We start from the raw sequence: 17,719 nt of genomic DNA on the forward strand, positions 1-17,719 counted from the left end.
ATTGCAGGGGTCCCCGCTAGCAGGGGTGTCCATAGTTTGGTTAACCGAGCCATGGGCAATTTTTGCAAACCAAACCAGTGCTATCAGTTTTTCCATTTCTCCAAACCCAAACCAAACTGGTACCACCAGTTAACCGGTCTGCCAGGTTCGATTTTTGACCAGTTCAGTTCTTCAGTTTTTTATATTTATAATATATATTATATAAATATATATAATATTATATTATAAATATAATATAAATATATATTTATATATAATATATAGAAAATATGATCGGTCGATTCGATTAACCATTAGCTTTTTTGTAAGTTAAGCAAAAAACCGAACCTATCCTTTGGTTTTTCAAAAATTTCAAACCAAAACCGAACCGATCAGTTTGGTTAACCGCATTTTGCGGTTCGGCTTTCTCGGTTAGGTTAGATTTGTCGGCTTTTCATGGACACCCCTACCCGCTAGTATAATACAGAAGACAACGCATTGAACGGCAAATAAGTTAACAGAGATCGAATTCATTGATAACGAAAAGCAAACTATGAGCGTTTACTGAAATCTCAGGTCTCTGGGAATAGTTAAATAGAACACCCAGATGGACTATCGAGTTCTTCTCTTGAAAGAAAATAAGAGAATCCATACACCTTTTTACCAAATATTTCCAGCAAAAGATTCTTTGACTGAGATCTCCACTGGCATTACCGGAAAAAAGAAAAAAAAGATATCCACTGGCAAACCTGTTCAAGCACCAGTCACCTCGCTCATTTCCTGTTCCACGGTGCCTGGGGTGACTGGATAGTATTTAAAGTGGAGTTCCCCAACATCATCACCAGATAGCTTCTTCCATCCATTCGGTCCCACATAATAAACTGATTAAAGGGGAAAAAGAAAGTTGAACTTCCCAGTAAGTGCACACATGCAGGTAACACACACACAAAAGAGAGAGAGAGAGAGAGAGAGCATACCACTGGCAACTCCACCACTAGCTCCATCTCGGAACGTTGCGTGATAAATAGCTCGGCGAGCCAATTCAGCAGCTTCTTCTACTGACATATCATAACGGTATCTGTTTAACAAGAATAAAATTACAAGAAAAATGAGATATATCAAACTTACAATAAAGCAAACAACCAATGGATCAATATGAACAAAAGGCATACCCATTATCCAATACACCATAAGCATATGGCGAACCAGATCCAACTGAAAATCGTGTTCCTTTAAGTCTTCCCCCTTCGCTGTCCACATAATACAATCCAGGACCCTAAAAGGAAATAGAAGGTAACAGTTTAAAAGAGCCAAATTGGATAAAAACATGATATCATGGATGAATAAGATTATTACCGTCTCATCCCATCCAGCAATCATGGTCCCAACAGACAGACCCATTCCACGATATGAGTACAGAATGTTCGTCAACAGCTTTGAAGCCCCTGTGACTGAAATCCTTCTCTTGTTTGCCAGCTCATGCAATCGGCACTAAAAGCAAAAGTTGAAACACAAAAATCTTTAATGCTAGAAAACTTGGTGCAGAACAATCTTATTCATCCGAAAAACAGAGTATAAAGATCCATGAGCTAGTTCATTGCTTTTTATAGCACTCTGTAACATATATAATTTAAAGCATTGAATAAAGTAATTGCTAGAGAAAATATATGGACATCTGGTGCAAGTTTAGGATGTTGAGGATCACCAGTTCGCAGTTGCTGGTTCCCAACTACAAGATCTCAATTATCAAAAAGCAAAACAGATACATCTGATTTTACTCCAAACAGTTGCAGATAACCACTAAAAGAATGGAATATTGCAGATTGCTGCTATAAAAGACACACTACTTATGAATACAACACTGTTTAATTAAAAAAAAATTATGGCAAATTATGTTATGTTTATCAAGTATCACAAACTCAATTCATTGCCAATGTTATCCTAGGAACCAGAAAGTTTTAGCTGCATATAACAGACAATAAGAATTCAAGTATCATGTCAGTATCCATGCCTGATGTGACTCCAAGATTCTTTAAGAATTTCAAAAATCTGTTAGATAGGATTCAAAGTCTCTCTCATTTTTTACTTCAAAATTCAGTCACAGTGTCACACTGACACAGCATGGATACGGCATCAGAAATGGAATTTGCACTAAAAACTTAGGTCTCCACATGGACATGGAACCAAGGTTCAAAGTACCGTTATGCGCTACTGTATTGGCAGGGGTGTATTGATACTTTTTAGGCCATGTGCTTTATTTTTTTTAGTTTTTTTTCAAAAATTCATTTTTATACATGCTTTTATATAATTTAATCAATAAAAAAATGATTTCCACAAAACACCTGTAAACAGGTGTATCAAGAAGCCAACAATATGACATGATATGCCTGATACGGGGCATGCATATTGTACTGATACTTTGAACCTTGCTAAGTAATGAATCATGGGTGAGTTTCAACTGCCTGAAAACATCCAAAATTACACTGATGCAACGTGGTGATATGACATTGATCAGGACTTTTGCACTGGTGAAACACCTAATAACATGCATCTAGATCGAAAAACACACAAGTTGAATGTTCCTAACCATCTGATCAATTACCCACTTTTGGATCTTATAACTAGTAGATAATATGAATTCACAGTATGATTCTTTGATATTTCCAATGGAGATGATAAAGTTGCACATTAGAATTAGATAAAGAAAGAAGCTAAACCAAAACAAATCAAGATAGCTAATGCGTTGATCTCAATTCATTTAAACTACGTTGTAATGAAAACTTGGCTCCAACTTCGTTATAGTTAATTTCAACCACAAAAACTATTAACTTATTACCCTGATAATTTAGATGAGATGGTGCATGTTTATGGAAAAGGGTGCATAGGTTTTAGGATAGAAAGTTTTTTATGCATGGCACCCATCTTACAAACTCCATAATAAACTATAGCTGTCAAAAAGTTGATTCAGATAGGATATACATAGAACCAAATTTATGGATAGGATTGCAAAGGAATCTGGTTTTGATCCAATTAAATAAATGCATAAATTTTGGGACCAACATTGGGTAATGGTATTTGTTTTTTAATTTTTGAACCCGTATCTGGCTAATTAGATAAGACCAAATCATGATCTAATCCATTGATAGCCCTAGCTTAGTCTAATGACCAAGATGCACCATGTACAGCATATATCCATTTCTGCAACACAGTTAGTGGTTATATTATCAAATAGTTCCTCCCCACAAAGCAAACAGACAAGGAGCAGAAAGAAGATTAATAAAATTTACAAGTATGTTACCTTGATGCCCAAGTTTCTATGCCAAAATTGGCAATCAGCAGCTCCTCCCGCCATTGTACCAAGCATGTAAGGATTGATTTCAATAATTTTCTTAACAGATTGTGATGCTGCAAACATTGCAAAAGAAATGATTCAAGAAATTTGGCAATGAAACACTTGCTGATGAGATGAAAACCTGGAAGATACCCAGTATTATTAGTGAGGAATATAGTTGTTGCAAGGTGTAAAATTGCTATTCCTTTTTATCTTCAACTCCTCCTCCCCAAAGATACCCACCCACTAACCAAAAGAAGAAAAAGAAAAAAAAGGAAAAAATAAATAAATAAAGAAAACCATACTCATACATTCCATTCTTTGTGAGCGATTGGGTCCCAAGAAATGGTGAGATGGTAGTTAGGGGGATTAAGAAGTTATTTTGCTGGGACTAAGTATAAACATGATATACATGTGGCATGGGCAAAATATCAAATCAGATGTGCTTTTTATACATATCTTCTTTTTTGATTAATTAAAGCTCCTAATTCATATATGAGCAATAACTCCCTTTTTTTTTGTACACAGTTAACCTATTTATGGCAGTATTACAAAGTGTCAACTAGTCAATCAACCAGTCAGTTAACAGCTTTACCAACTGCATAGTCAGTCAATACTAAATACCCATGAGGAGGTCACATAGTACAACTAAACATCAACTGGGTTGACAAATGACTAGTCAACCTAGCCATAAACAAATTTATTTTAAATGTTTATTTCTTTGTTTTTATATATTTATTTAAACAATATTATATTTTATTTATGCCCTTGATTTGTTATATAAACGCTAGTTTCTTGAAAAAAAATCATGATGGGCACCTAGGTCTGATTCTACCACCCAATGCAGTATCAACTCAAAGGAAGAACAACAATGCATGGCCTGGAAAAGGTTATTAGCCTTTGAAAAAGTTTGACAAAAAAGGATGGAGGACGAGAGAAGGTTCATAGTAGTAGGAAGATGGAGGTCTGAGGTGTCGATCGAAGCCAAGACTTTCAAGTTCGAAGAGGAAAGGATCAAAGGTGAGGATGCAATGAAAATCAGAGAGAATAACAGGGTGACTGTGTTGGTATTAAAGGAGGTCATTGTCTGGATGAAAGGTTTCATAGATGGGGGGCTATCAACTCTGGTAAGGTGAATGGCTGGAAAAACTCCATGTCAGTTCTAGGTAAGAAATATGTTACAGAATTGAAAGGAAACAGAAAGGGATGGTTTATCTCTGTGGTGGAGTTTTTTGGAACAAATTGAAAACAAATGCTATGTGTGCCGGAAGGGAGATTACGGAAAGGGTGGATGGATTTTGTGAAGGTGCTACAGTCTTTCCTTGTAGCCTCGGAAGATAAGAGAGTGGATGGGGTGAAGAGAACTGGTCAAAAATCCAAAGACCAGGGTCAAAAAGTTCAGGAGGGGGCAGTTTCGATTAGTACCTCTGAGAGTGTAGAAGAGCAAGGTCTTCCAACTGAAATGGTGGTTGCTTGCTCTTCTATTCATCGAAGATTATTGGTAGGAGCAGGGAAGGATGAGTGGAAGAAAAGAAGGGTTCTAGTGGCTGATAAAGGAGTGACAGATTGGAGGAGGGTTCTGAGTACAGTTGCAGGAGAGATAGGTATTGGGATTGAAGCTATGCTGTTCCCTTTTGCAGAGACGAAAGCCGTGCTTGATGTAGGCGACCAGGAACCAAGTTTTAAAGCAGTTGCGGTGGATGGAGGTCTGATACAGGTTCAGAAATGGAGCCCAATCTGCAATGAAGTCGAAGTCCAAGATGGGTGTGTCCGGCTGAAGCTTGTAGGCCTTCCATTTCACCTCTGGAGAGACTCTGTTCTTGAGCACATTGTGCAGAGTCTGGAAGGCATCTTGGTGAAAGCTGATAAACGAAATCTGAGTGCCGTGGAGTTACAGGTAGCTGGTGTAAGGCATGAGAACCTGCCGAGGTTCTTTGAAATCTGCTCGGATGAAGCCTGGTACAAGGTGTGGGTGGCTTCAGAAGTTGAACGGTCATGGTGGGAAGGTGCTCCTAAGGTAGAAGATGATGAGCTGGCAGGGTGGTGGACACGTGGAGGGCAGAGGGTGGGAGATGAAAAGGTGGAGCAGATGAAAGTTATTTTTGGGGTTACTGAGCCGGCTTGGGAAAACCAAACGACAAGCAACTTGATTAAGGAAACTAATTCAAATGGGTTTGAATTAAACAAATTAATGGCGGGCTCTTCTTCTTATGCTGATGTGGCGAAGAGGCAGGATGGGTTGGGGAGCCGAAAGGTTTGGTCCGAGCCGTTGAAGGTGGCGGGTGGGTCGGGCACGGTGAAGTTTGGGTCGGGACAGCGTTGGAAGGGCCCACGTGACAACTTAAAAGGTCACGCGGGCGGGTTGGGTGGGTGTAACACAGAAAGGAGGTTCCACTTGAAGGACCCACGTGATAACTTAAAATGTCACGCGGGTCGAGGTATGGGGACTCTTCTTGGGCCGCTGATAGACGATGATAATGGTCTATCATCGTCCCAAGTCGCGAGAAGGGGGGGGGGGAATGCGTGCAGCGGCATAAAATGGAGAAGTTGGATTTGCAGTGGGTTTCCCGACGAAGTCTGGAGGAGCTTAGCCCCCTCCGACGCTCCTCGAAGAGGCCGAATCCAAGATACGCTAGGGAAAGAATTGAAGAGAGGGAAGAGAAGGATGAAGGTTGGGTGCAGTGTAGTGAAGGAGATGAAGAATCAGAGGACTTTTTTGTTGATGGTACTAGCGTGGTTAGTGTAAATGACGAAGGTAGCTGTGCTGAACGTGACATGGACGGGTGGAATATTACAAGCTTATTTCAGGGTGAAGATTGTAATCGGCTTAACTCATTCCCAAGACTACAGAGTGTGCAAGGAATAACAGAAGGGGCAAACCATGAGAACTGGAAGCAGAGCAGGAACACACCATCTAGGGGTGAACCAGGGGTAGAGTGGAAAGATCACCAGGATGACCAAAGGACAGAAGTACTTTCCAACCAACTCAGGGAGATAGACGTTTACCAACCTCTGGAACAAGAGAGGGAGGCCGGGAGTAGTCCTTTTCTAGCCTGTCCATCATTCCCAGGTAACCAAGTGAATTCGGTTTGTGCTACTAATGTGTCTCCTGTGTCTTTGGTTCCAGATTCCGTTCCTGTTCCATGTCTTGTAGCCCATTAATATGCAGCCGAGCTAGTTGGCAGGCTCTCCGGGGAGGGGGAGAGGGGAAGGAAGGAAAGTGGGAAGGTGCGGGAAGGAAGGTATAGGAGTGAAAAAGTGTGGGAAATCATTGAAAGAGTGTTTAAGGAAGTGGAAGGAAGGTTGATCTGAAGGAGGGAAGGGGAGGAAGGAAGAGGGGAGGGGTTAGTGGAGAGGAGGGAAGGGAATGACGGTAGAGATGGAGAGGACTACATGGAGAGAATAGGGAAGGAGGGAGGTAACAGGAGAGGGAGGATGGATGGAGAGAAAAGAACAGAGGTGGGACCAGAGGAGAGGAAGAAAGGGTAGGTGGACAGAGATGGAGGGGATTCTGTAGGAAGGGTAGGGGTGGAGGACTCGGTGAGAGAAGACATGATAGCAGAATTTGTAGGGAGGTTGGGTTGTAGGTTGGAAGATTTGAATGTGTTGAAAGAAAGCTTACAGAAGAGGAAGAAGGAGATCAGAACAAAGAAGAGGAGATTGAGTGAAGTAGAGAGACTGAAGAGAGATGTAGAAGGTGACAAGAAGCTCGGGGTAAAAGGAGATAGAAGGAAAGGGGGAAAGTAGTGGGTAGGTGGCAAGGGGTTTAAAAAAGAAGCGGAATGAAGATTCTTAGTTGGAATGTGAGGGGAATTGGGAGTGCAAGGAAGAGAGCGACAATAAAAGAGGTAATAAGGAGGTATGACCCAGACATTGTGTTGTTGCATGAGTCTAAGAGAACGGAGTTTAATAACAAATGGGCAAAGAGTGTATGGAAAGCTAGGGGGATTAGCTGGGTGCCTGCTCCCTCGTGGGGTGCTTCCGGGGGGATCATAACAATGTGGAAGAGGGATGTGGTTGAAAGTTTGGAGGAGTTGATCGGAAAGTACTTGGTTTCCATGAAGTTTAAGCAGCAAGAGGATGATTACATGTGGGTGCTCACAAATGTATACGGACCAAATGACTACAGAGAGAGAAAGGAGTTGTGGGAGGAATTGGCTGATGTTAGAGGGTTGTGGGATGGGCCCTGGTGCATGGGTGGGGATTTCAATGTGATCAAATTCTCGGAGGAATCCAATAAGGTTAATTAGAGGGTGACAGAAAGCATGAGGAAGTTTAACAGTTTTGTGGATGCCTTTGAGCTTAAAGAGATTCCCCTAGCCCATAAGACATTTACATGGTCAAATCTCCAATCTAGACCCATTTGCTCTAAGCTGGATAGATTCCTGTTCTCTTTGGATTGGGAAGAACATTGGGGAACCTTGGCTTCTAGAGCTCTCCCAAGGGTGACCTCGGATCATTGGCCCATAGTGTAATGTAAGGAGGAAAGAAGGTGTGGAGGTCCTACCCCCTTTAGATTTGAAAATATGTGGTTACTTCATCCAGGGTTTACTAACAAAGTGAGGGAGTGGTGGTATGAGTATAACCCAACGGTGGAATGGGAGGGGATGAGATTCCATAAGAAACTACAATTCTTGAAAGCAAAAATCAAGGAGTGAAATTTGGTGGAGTTTGGGAGGATAGAAGAAAGAAAGGGAGCTCTGATGGATAAACTTGAAAGCCTTGACTCTAAAGAAGAAATGGGAGAATTTGGAGAGGAAGACAATGAACTCAGGAGAGGTTTGAGAAGGCAGTTAGAGGACTGCCTACACGAGGAGAAAATTAGTTGGAGGCAAAAATCTCAGTGTAAATGGTTGCGAGAGGGAGACAGAAACACTAGGTATTTCCACTCTTTGGCAGATGGCAGGAGAAGGAAGAACTTTATATCCAAATTGGTAGTAGATGGAGTTGAGTTAATACAACAAGAGGAGATAGTCGGGGCCTGTGTGGAGCACTTCAAAATCCATTCTAAGAAGGCCTGTGAGTAGAAGGGTGTGGGTAGAAGGATTGGATTGGCTAGATGTAGGGGTGGAGAACAGGAGAAGGTTGGAAAGAAGCTTTAATTTGGAAGAGATCAAGGAGGCTGTGTTTTTCCATGGATAGAACAAAAGCTCCAGAGCCGGATGGGTTCACAATGGCTTTTTATTAGGACTGTTGGGATATTTTGAAAGATGATATTTTGCGGGTGTTTGAGGAGTTTTTTAGGAGAGGAATTGTCAATCCGGGTGTGAACTCTACATTTATAGCCTTAATTCCAAAAGAAAAAGATGCATCCCACCCGAAGGATTTTAGACCAATTAGCTTGGTAAATAGCTTGTATAAGATCATTGCAAAAGTGTTGTCTTTGAGGCTGAAGGAGGTATTGCTAGATATCATTGCACATTATCAAGGAGCTTTTGTGAGTGGAAGACAAATTACTGATCAGATTTTAATCGCTAATGAGAGTGTGGAGAACTTTAAGAGGGATAAGAAGAAGGGAGTGGTCTGTAAGTTGGACTTGGTGGACTAGGATTTCTTGAGGAAAGTTTTGACAAAATTTGGGTTTGGGGCTAGATGGTGTAAGTGGATCATGGGTTGTGTCCGGAATTGTCATTATTCAATGCTAGTGAATGGGATAGTAGTAGATTTCTTTCCAGCCAGTAGGGGTATAAGACAAGGAGACCCCCTCTCTCCTTTCTTGTTCATTCTAATTGCGGAGGTATTGGGGAAATTGATTCATAGAGCAGATTCTAGGGGGCTCATTAGAGGTTGGAGAGTTGGGAGGGTGGAAACCCCCCTTACTCACTTATAGTTTGCTGATGACACGATTCTGTTTTGTGAAGGCGTTAATGTGAGCTTTATCAGGAACTTGAAGTCCGTGATACAACTGTTTGAGCAAATGTCTAACTCGAAGGTTAACCTTGGGAAAAGTTGTGTAGTGGGGGTGAATATGGAGGAGGGAGAGATCAGGGAGAGTGCTGAAGTGTTGGGGTGTGAAGTCTCGGGGTGGCCTTTGAATTACTTAGGGTTGCCATTAGGTGATAATCCTATGAGAGAGAGCTTTTGGAACCCGGTGGTGGAAAGGTTTGAAAAAAGACTGGTATCCTGGAAAAGAACTACCTCTCTCTTGGTGGGAGAATTACACTAATTAAGGCCACGCTTGCTAACTTACCCATCTTTTTCCTGTCGATGTTTAAAATCCCAGTGAAGGTTTCTAACAGATTGGAGAAGCTAATGAGAGATTTCTTGTGGGAGCTGGGAGAGGAGAAGAGGGATCATAGAGTTAGCTGGGAGATAGTGTGTAGGAGTAAGCCTTGTGGTGGTTTGGAGCTTGGGAATATTAGGAGAAGGAATATGGCTCTTTTGGGAAAGTGGTTGTGGAGGTTCCCTATGGAGAAGGAGAAGCTATGGGCTAGAATAGTGGCAAGTATACATGGGCTGGAGCATAATGGATGGGACGTTGGAATCAAAGCTAGGATCACAAGCAATTCTCCTTGGAAAGCCATTCATGACCTGCTATTAGTTTTCTCTCATAATATCAGGTATGATTTGAATTTCGGTAACTCCATAAAATTTTGGGAACAAACCTGGGTGGGGAGTGCCCCTCTAAAGGATCAGTTTCCTTCTTTGTATACTCTATCTGATTTGAAAAATGAGCCAATCTCATCTTTCACCATCCCGTCCTCTTCCACTTCTGGGATTGGGTGGAACTTGGATCTAAGAAGGGATTTGAGGGACTTAGACTTCGACAGTATTTCGAGCCTTATTGCACTTATTGATAACGTTGCCTTAGACCCCACTTCCACTTCTAGGATTGGGTGGAACTTGGATCTAAGAAGGGATTTGAGGGACTTAGACTTCGACAGTATTTCGAGCCTTATTGCACTTATTGACAACGTTGCCTTAGACCCCACTAGGGCGGATTCTAGAATTTGGACACCTACCCCCAATGGCATCTTTACTTGTGCTTCCTTCTTCAAAGTCTTGAGTCAGTCCACTAGTCCTACTTTCCCCCCTCTCCCTGTTGATGAGGTTTGGTGCAGAGCAATACCTCCTAGAGTTGGTAGTTTTTGTTGGGAAGCCTATCTGGAAAGAATCAACACTGGTGATCTACTCCAAAAGAAGAGACCCAATACTTGCTTGTCACCTCATTGGTGTGTTCTTTGTAAAGCGGATGGGGAGGCTGGCTTTCACCTACTGGTGTCTTGCCATCTTGCAAGGTCAATTTGGGATTGGGCTTTCTCCCTATTTGGATGTAGCTAAAATCCTCCATCAGACTTGCAGAGCCTTTTTTCCCCTTCTTTTTTCAGGTGGCAGATAAAAAGGGGAAGGACTATGTGGAGAGGACTAAGGGCTGCAGTATGTTGGACACTTTGGGAAGAAAGAAATTCCAGGATATTCTCAGAAGCTGAGAGAGGAGCAACAAATCTGAGGGCTATCATACATGTTAGGGTTGTATAGTGGCTGAAATCGTTGGAGCTATTCACAGATTACACTATGGATGACATGTTGAGGAAGTGGGGTGAAATTGCAAATTGCACACAAACCAAGTCAGTAATGAGTGTGTCTTAGACCCCTCCAGCTGTTGGATTCTTGAAATTAAACTTTGATGGGTGTAGTAGGGGAAATCCGGGACACTCGAGGATTGGGGTGTTTTTAGGGATGAGAATGGGGTCATTTCTGCCATGTTCTCAGGCCCAATTGGAGTGGGTGACTCCCTTAGAGCTGAGATCTTCGTAGTTATGGATAGGGGTGTTCACAGGTCGGGTTGGGTCGATTTATTGAGGTTTTCCCAACCGACCCGACCTGGTCGGGTTACCTGAGGTGGAAACCGAAACCGACCCACTGATAGGCCAAACCAACCTGGTCGGTTTGAGTCGGGTTGTGTCGGTTTCGGTTTTGCTCCTGTACAAAAGGACACCTAATTGAATTCTAATTGTAATTGCCTAATGGGTTGCCTATTTGGTGTAAAAGATTATAGAAAGTTAGAAACTAGGATAGATTGCCTATTCTAATTGTAATTGCCTAATGGGTCTTCTAGTTCTAGTAGAAGACTAGTTATAGTTAAGTAGGAAACTACTCAAACTAGGAACTACCGAACTAGTAGAAGACTAGTTCGGTTTGGGTCGGGTTGGTTTCGGTTTTCACACAAGAAAATCGAAACCGACCCGATATATCGGTTTATATATTTGCCCAACCAGAAACCAACCAGTACTGATGAAAACCCGATCGACTCGGGTTGGGTCGGTCCGGGTTGGTCGGTTTGGTCAGGTTGGGCATTCTTATGAACAGCCCTAGTTATGGAAGGAGTCCAGAAAGCTAAGGAGTTGAGCATCAGGAAACTCATAATTGAAGGGGATTAAGAGGTGGTGATAGGGTGGCTGGATAAAGATAACAATGGCTTATGGAAGTACAACAATGAGAGGAGGAAATTTAAGTGGCTGGTGCGGGAGATGGAAGTTAAGATATGTTGGGTTAAAAGATCGGCCAATTCCCTAGTTGATGATTTAGCTAAACAAGGGGCAGAAAGGGATTCACTGTTTTGGGCTAAGCTGTAACTTTAGTGTTTTTTTCCTTTTCTTTTTCCTTTTCTTGAGGTCCTTTGTTGCTCTTGGAAGATAAGTGTGTTTGTCTTCCTCTTGTAAATCTTCTATTGATGATTTAATGAAAGTGTTATTGATAAAAAAAAAAAATCATGATGGCACATAGTGTTATATGAAATAAAAATAATACATAAAACAAATGAAAACAGTGGAGGAGCTCTTTAAAGTCTTATTCAAGTTAGTGGTTTGCCATTATGCAGTTGCCACAAACAAGGGGAATGTGTCAAATAGTCAAGGTTAACCTCTTGCCTTGTAAAACAAAGACTATCCACCTTTTATCTCAGCCTTCCCAACCTTTTGTTTTTTATTTTTTTTTGGTTTTGTTTTGAACATTAATCAATCAGAATATATTGATTACAACTAAAGAACAAAGAGTGTACCTTAAGGTTCTTAACCCTTTCCTCCCTTCTGCTTTACCTTTCCATTCAGTTTTCTATGGAAATATTCCTCCGCTACAACTGGTTTCCTACAAACCTTTCCTAGCCAATGCATCAGGTAGACCATTTGCTGATCCTTGGATCCAAATGAACCTTGTCCCTATCTGCCCTGCCAAACTTCTAATTATCTTTCATGATATGTCTATATTTGCCACAATCCTTGGTTATTGTTTCTCATTCATCACACAACCTTAGAGTCCTTGTACCACTTATCTTCTATAACCAAGAGAAAGTCCTAATCTCAAATCCTGTAGTAACCAATTGGTACTAAGTAGATGGTCATAACTCATAAGCTCTCCAGGAATGCCCATGCTACCTCCATCAAAGTTTAGTTATGGCTGATGACCTGATTCAGGTGGGGTCCTAGAACAGCTAATAGTATAGCTGATCATCTGGAAAAAAGGGTGAACAGGGGCAATGTTGATCAGGGACAACCAGGACATGGGTCTGACCTGTAACGCTGTCTTTGTTTGGTGGTTTGATCAGCACTGAATAGTCATAGCATCAACTCGGGAGGTCATATATGCAATTACACGAGAAGAGAACTTGACTACATAAGATAGGTCATGGTCTCATGGATGTCGCATCAAGGGATGGAAGAGAGGAGCCAACTAAGTGGAACTAATTGGACTATTTGGGAAATGCATGTGGAGGCGCATTAGAACAGCTACTTTGTGGACCATTTGGGAAGAAAGGAATTCTAGAATCTTTCTTGACAAGGAGAGAACCCTTCCAGCAGTGGGGTGTATTTTAAATAGAGCTATACCCTGGTTAAGAACCTAGAACCCTTCACTCTCTTCTCCTTTGCAGCAGTTTGGGTACCTCCTCCAGAAGGTTTTATTAAACTGAACTTTGACGGGAGTACCCGAGGCAATCCGGGTTTGTCAGGGATTAGAGGGGTCTCGAGATCTGAGGAAAGCAATATCTTATCTCTGTTTTCAGGTCCGGTGGGAGTGGGTGATTCTACAAGGGTTGAACCGTTGGCTTCTGTACAAGGAGTTCAGAAAAGCTACTGATTCTGCGGTGATTGTGGGTTGGTTGCAAAACCCTGATTCAGCTACTTGGAGGCTGGAGCTATAGGGATTTAATGAAAAAATTTAAATGGTCAACTGGACACATGACAATTAGAGTCCAATGGGTGGGTAGGTCGGCAAATGCTTTTGCTGACTCTTGCCAAACAAGGGGTATCTAGAGAAAAGCTATTCTGGGCAAGTTTGTAACTTCTTCTGGTTTATTCTGTTTTCACTGTAATGTCTAGGAGAGGCTGCACCTCATGCCTCTCCAAGGGATGCTTGTAACAGCTTATATTTCTCTGATAATGAAACTATAATTCAATTATCAAAAAAAAAAACTAAGTGGAACTAATTCATGCCCTACAACAAGAGAATAGAAAGGAACATGGAAATGTAATGTAAAGCAGTGATTGAGGGATAAATTGATCAACAATGAACATGGAATTTAAGAAAATCAAACAAGAAGCTAAATGTAAATGTAGAATGACTTTGGACAAGTGCATCAAGAGAGTAGCAAAAGTGATGCAGAACCAAAGGTTGAGGAAAGGGAAGTCAAACCCTTTCTTTCCTCTTGATCTGTATGGACCTTCTAGTGGCTGTATATTCAGCAAGGCCAAGCCTATTATTTTGTGAGTTGGTCCAAAGGTCAATAACATTAAGTCCATTTCAGCAAGCCCAAGAAGTTGGTTGTCAACTCATATGGACCCAATATGAGAGGCAAAATATTCAAGTCCAATCAAATCTTCTCAAGATTCCCGTAGGCCAATCAAATATTTGAAGGATTCAGAATATTCATTATTCTAGTAAGTATTTCTTTAGTTAGTCTCATTGTTTAGGGAAAGAAATAAAGTGTAGATCTCAAAAGAGATAGTTTGAGTTCTCTACGTAAATCCATGTAAACACTTTTTGGTATGAACAATGAAGGTTGAATTATTTTGCAATTTTATGGTCTCCTATAGGCTTTGTTTAAAACCCCTTCACCAATTTACTAGTTCTTTTGTTAGTCTCATTGTTTAGGGAAAGAAATATAGTGTAGATCTCAAAAGAGATAGTTTGAGTTCTCTATGTAAATCCATGTAAACACTTTTTGGTATGAATAAATGAAGGTTGAATTATTTTTGCAATTTTATGGTCTCCTATAGGCTTTGTTTAAAACCCCTTCACCAATTTACTAGTTCTGTTTATTTAGTTGGTTGATTGTTTAATTTTCTTATATTCTGTCCAGCCTACTTTGTTAGGCAAATCAAGGTTTATCTTTCAAACATACAAACAGAGGGCCTTGTGGCCCGTTACCAGCTTGATTAGGAGTTCTGGATTGGCAGGAAACAGAATCATGGACACTGAACCGGGCAACCTATCACGAGTGGACATGCCGGTGTTCTGTACACATGGGGCCCATGTGGGACCCACACCTTATGGATATGGAACACTGGTGTGTTCACTTGTAATAGGTTGCCCATCCTTGTGTGCATGATTTTGTCTCTAGCCCATCTGGTTCCCCTGCTTAGGCCCATCCCAGCCACCTAATAAGTTTCTGTTTAGGTAGGCCCTCAATCAAAAAGAAGTTGAGAAGTCTGAAAGGAAAAGGAGAATTCATGAAGAGACTCAGTAGTGGATAATATAAGAAAAGAAAAGTCACTAGTGAAAAATATACTATTTAAGATACTACAATTAAGACAAAATTTCACTAATAAAAACTTGCCAAGAGGATAACAAAAAACTAGGCTAAGCTTAATAATATAGTAACCTATATAATAAGTTAAGGAGAACAAATTTAGCATGACACAGAGTACATAGGGTCCATTACTTGGTGTAATGGTAAAATCTCGGGCTGGCATGCGGGAGAATGTCAGTATGAGTCAGAGGGCAGCCACTTTGTAGCAAAAAAAATGCTGACGGTTAGGACTGTACCTAGTCTACCCCTCCCAAGACGCCAGATAGCTGGGACCAACATTGGGTAATGGCCCTTTTACAGAGAGAATATATGGACCCAAATCCAGATATCAAAGGTTGGAACAAGGGCATGGAGATGGTTAGCTGTCAATGGATCATCTTTTATTATTTGGTCCAGCCAAAATAAGGATGTAACCCCTCTAACTGTTAGTCCTGTTAATTTGTTGTGCCAGTTTGCAGCGTTACTTTAAAAGGATCCAATGGCTAGGCCATTGTTTCTAAAGTGTGCCTCTACCAAACTGAGCATTAAAAGCTACACAGCGTAGTCAAAAACACATACAACATAACCACAGTACTCATGAAGAACAAATTCTTCTTCCATTGTTTCTATATCATCTCTCTACCAAAACAGAACATTAAAAGACACACAACAGCATAATCACAACACTCAAACAGATACATGACTTTAGAGGCCTAGCACCTAGTTTGTTTGAGTTCAAAATATGGGTGATTGGCATGAATGAAGAATCTAAAGGTTTTTCCCCTAAATCCATCACCTAGGTGATGGGTGATGGCTAGGCAGGTGCCTAAAACCTTGGTGCCTGGCCAACTATAGTTGGGAGCAAGATATAGGAAAGACAACTGAGATGCTTTTTCCATCTCAAATAAAGAATGAAAATTTTCATCATTGAAGGATTATTTTGCAAATTGAAAGTCTTAAAGCACAGAGGGAAACTTAAAATCAAGTAGTAGGAAGAGATTTTAAAGCTCATTGTTTAAAGGTTAATGGACCAATAGGGCAGAATGGAGGGAAATGATCCGTGCAGTTGACCCTCAATTAGCTTGGTCAAGAAAGATCACAACAACAGCGATAATGGAGAGGAACTTCTTATTAATTGAGTAATCTATTCAGTAAGGTTAAATTGCTCCAAAATAATTAAATGAAAAAGAAAAAACGTGAGCAAAGTTTAACACCAAATAGACACATTCAATGTAATGAAAGTGGTTACAGTTGGACACATACAGATATATCCCCCCATGCTAGCTCTAGAATCGGCAGCAACCATGACTCCTTCCTTGAATATGAAAGCAAGTGTTGTTGTCCCTTTTGCTGGCTTCAGCGTTTGTTTGGCATCTTTCTGAAAGCCATCAAACTGCGGAACAAAAGAAAAGGTTCAGCCTCTAGAAATCCTTCTTTGTGAAAACTAAAATGGAGCCATATTAAAACAAAGCAACTGCTTATAAAAAAAAATAAACAAATAGAATAATTACATCAGAGCTTACATCAGTAGTACAAGGAAGCTCAAATGAAGGGGCTGCTGAGAATCCATTGCTAAATTCATTGCCTACCGCAAACAGCGGGGAAGCTGATTCAAGACCACTTAAATCGAGCTTCATGCTTATCACCTAACAAAAAAAAAACGGAAAAGAAATAAAATTAAGGCAAATATCTCTAATTTTAAGAGAACAATGAGTGATTTACAATGAACAAAACGCAATGCAAATAAAAAAGAACACCCCCCCCCCCCAAAAAAAAAAAAAAAAAAAAAGACGTAGACAATTAAAACCATGAATATTCCACCAGAGATAAACCATAGAATCGTCTCTGGATATAGAAAAAGGCCTAGCATGACAAATTATCACACTACAGTATTCATTAGAGAGAGATCCGGAAGTCCCTATTATGCAACCTGCAATCGATGTAGTTGGCTAGAATCCAGCTGCGTAAAAGAAAAAATTGTTTCCTGTGGCACTTGATTCTCAGACCATAGAGAATTTAAAAAACTTAGTTTACACAAGGATTTCGAACATTGAAGAGAGAACAAGTGAAAACCTAGCCTCACCTGTGAAGTAGAAAAATGAGAAGAAGAAACAACGAACACAAAACAATGAACAGAGTCCGCAACCTAAAGAAGAAATTGTTGTTGCCGAAGAAGGGAACCAAAGAGGACGCCGAGCTTGAAGAACAAGAAACGTTTTAAAGGGAGACAAACAACGCAGATGAAAGCCGATGCTCTGTAAACTCGTAGCGGACCGGATGGTCTGATTGGTTTGATATAAAACCACACCCTCTCGATCTCGTTTCGACTTTGTAGTTGTAGAAGTAGAACCCAAGGCAGGATTTCGACTTGACCAAAAAGAATGGTCCACCCAGGCAACTAGGGAACCAGGCCGAACGGTTCGACCCTAAAACTCTTCAAACAGAAGTTACAGAACTGATTTGGGAACCCGGATTTTTAATAAGCCAAGCTATTTGGTTGGTCATGTGTGGGGGTTGTAATTGGACTTAATTGGATATATATATATATATATATATATGGACTTAGATATTTATTGTTTCAGATGAGATTAAATTCATATTATTTATAAAAAATTAAATCCATATCCAATCCAATTATTAATTAGATGCAAGTTGTAACATCTAAATTTCATATAATATGTTGA

General features: G+C 40.7%; 1 protein-coding gene across 1 annotated transcript; it reads right to left on the reverse strand.

Annotated features, from left to right (window-relative positions):
- Positions 1-489: 489 nt before the first annotated feature.
- Positions 490-17,302, reverse strand: LOC104593563 (proteasome subunit beta type-5-like). The gene is made up of 8 exons (XM_010253466.3): positions 17,119-17,302; positions 16,559-16,681; positions 16,299-16,428; positions 3,278-3,384; positions 1,336-1,470; positions 1,152-1,255; positions 957-1,057; positions 490-860 (listed from the first exon to the last, which is right to left on the reverse strand). Exons 2-8 carry the CDS (start codon positions 16,670-16,672, stop codon positions 733-735), a joined length of 819 nt encoding a protein of 272 aa, XP_010251768.1. The 5' UTR covers positions 16,673-16,681; positions 17,119-17,302; the 3' UTR covers positions 490-732.
- Between the last annotated feature and the right edge of the window lie 417 nt (positions 17,303-17,719).

This window comes from Nelumbo nucifera, chromosome 7 (assembly GCF_055504915.1).
Source record: "Nelumbo nucifera cultivar China Antique chromosome 7, China Antique-T2T, whole genome shotgun sequence".
NCBI lineage: Eukaryota > Viridiplantae > Streptophyta > Magnoliopsida > Proteales > Nelumbonaceae > Nelumbo > Nelumbo nucifera.

What these genes read in the sequence shown, in the direction of transcription:
- LOC104593563 (XM_010253466.3), bottom strand. Translation starts at nt 16,672, where the DNA reads ATGAAGCTCGATTTAAGTGGTCTTGAATCAGCTTCCCCGCTGTTTGCG. An exon ending in TTGCTGGATGGGATGAGACG is followed by an intron (nt 1,256 to 1,335) that starts GTAATAATCTTA and finishes ATTTCCTTTTAG; the next exon opens with GGTCCTGGATTGTATTATGT. An exon ending in TAGTGGTGGAGTTGCCAGTG is followed by an intron (nt 861 to 956) that starts GTATGCTCTCTC and finishes CCCTTTAATCAG; the next exon opens with TTTATTATGTGGGACCGAAT.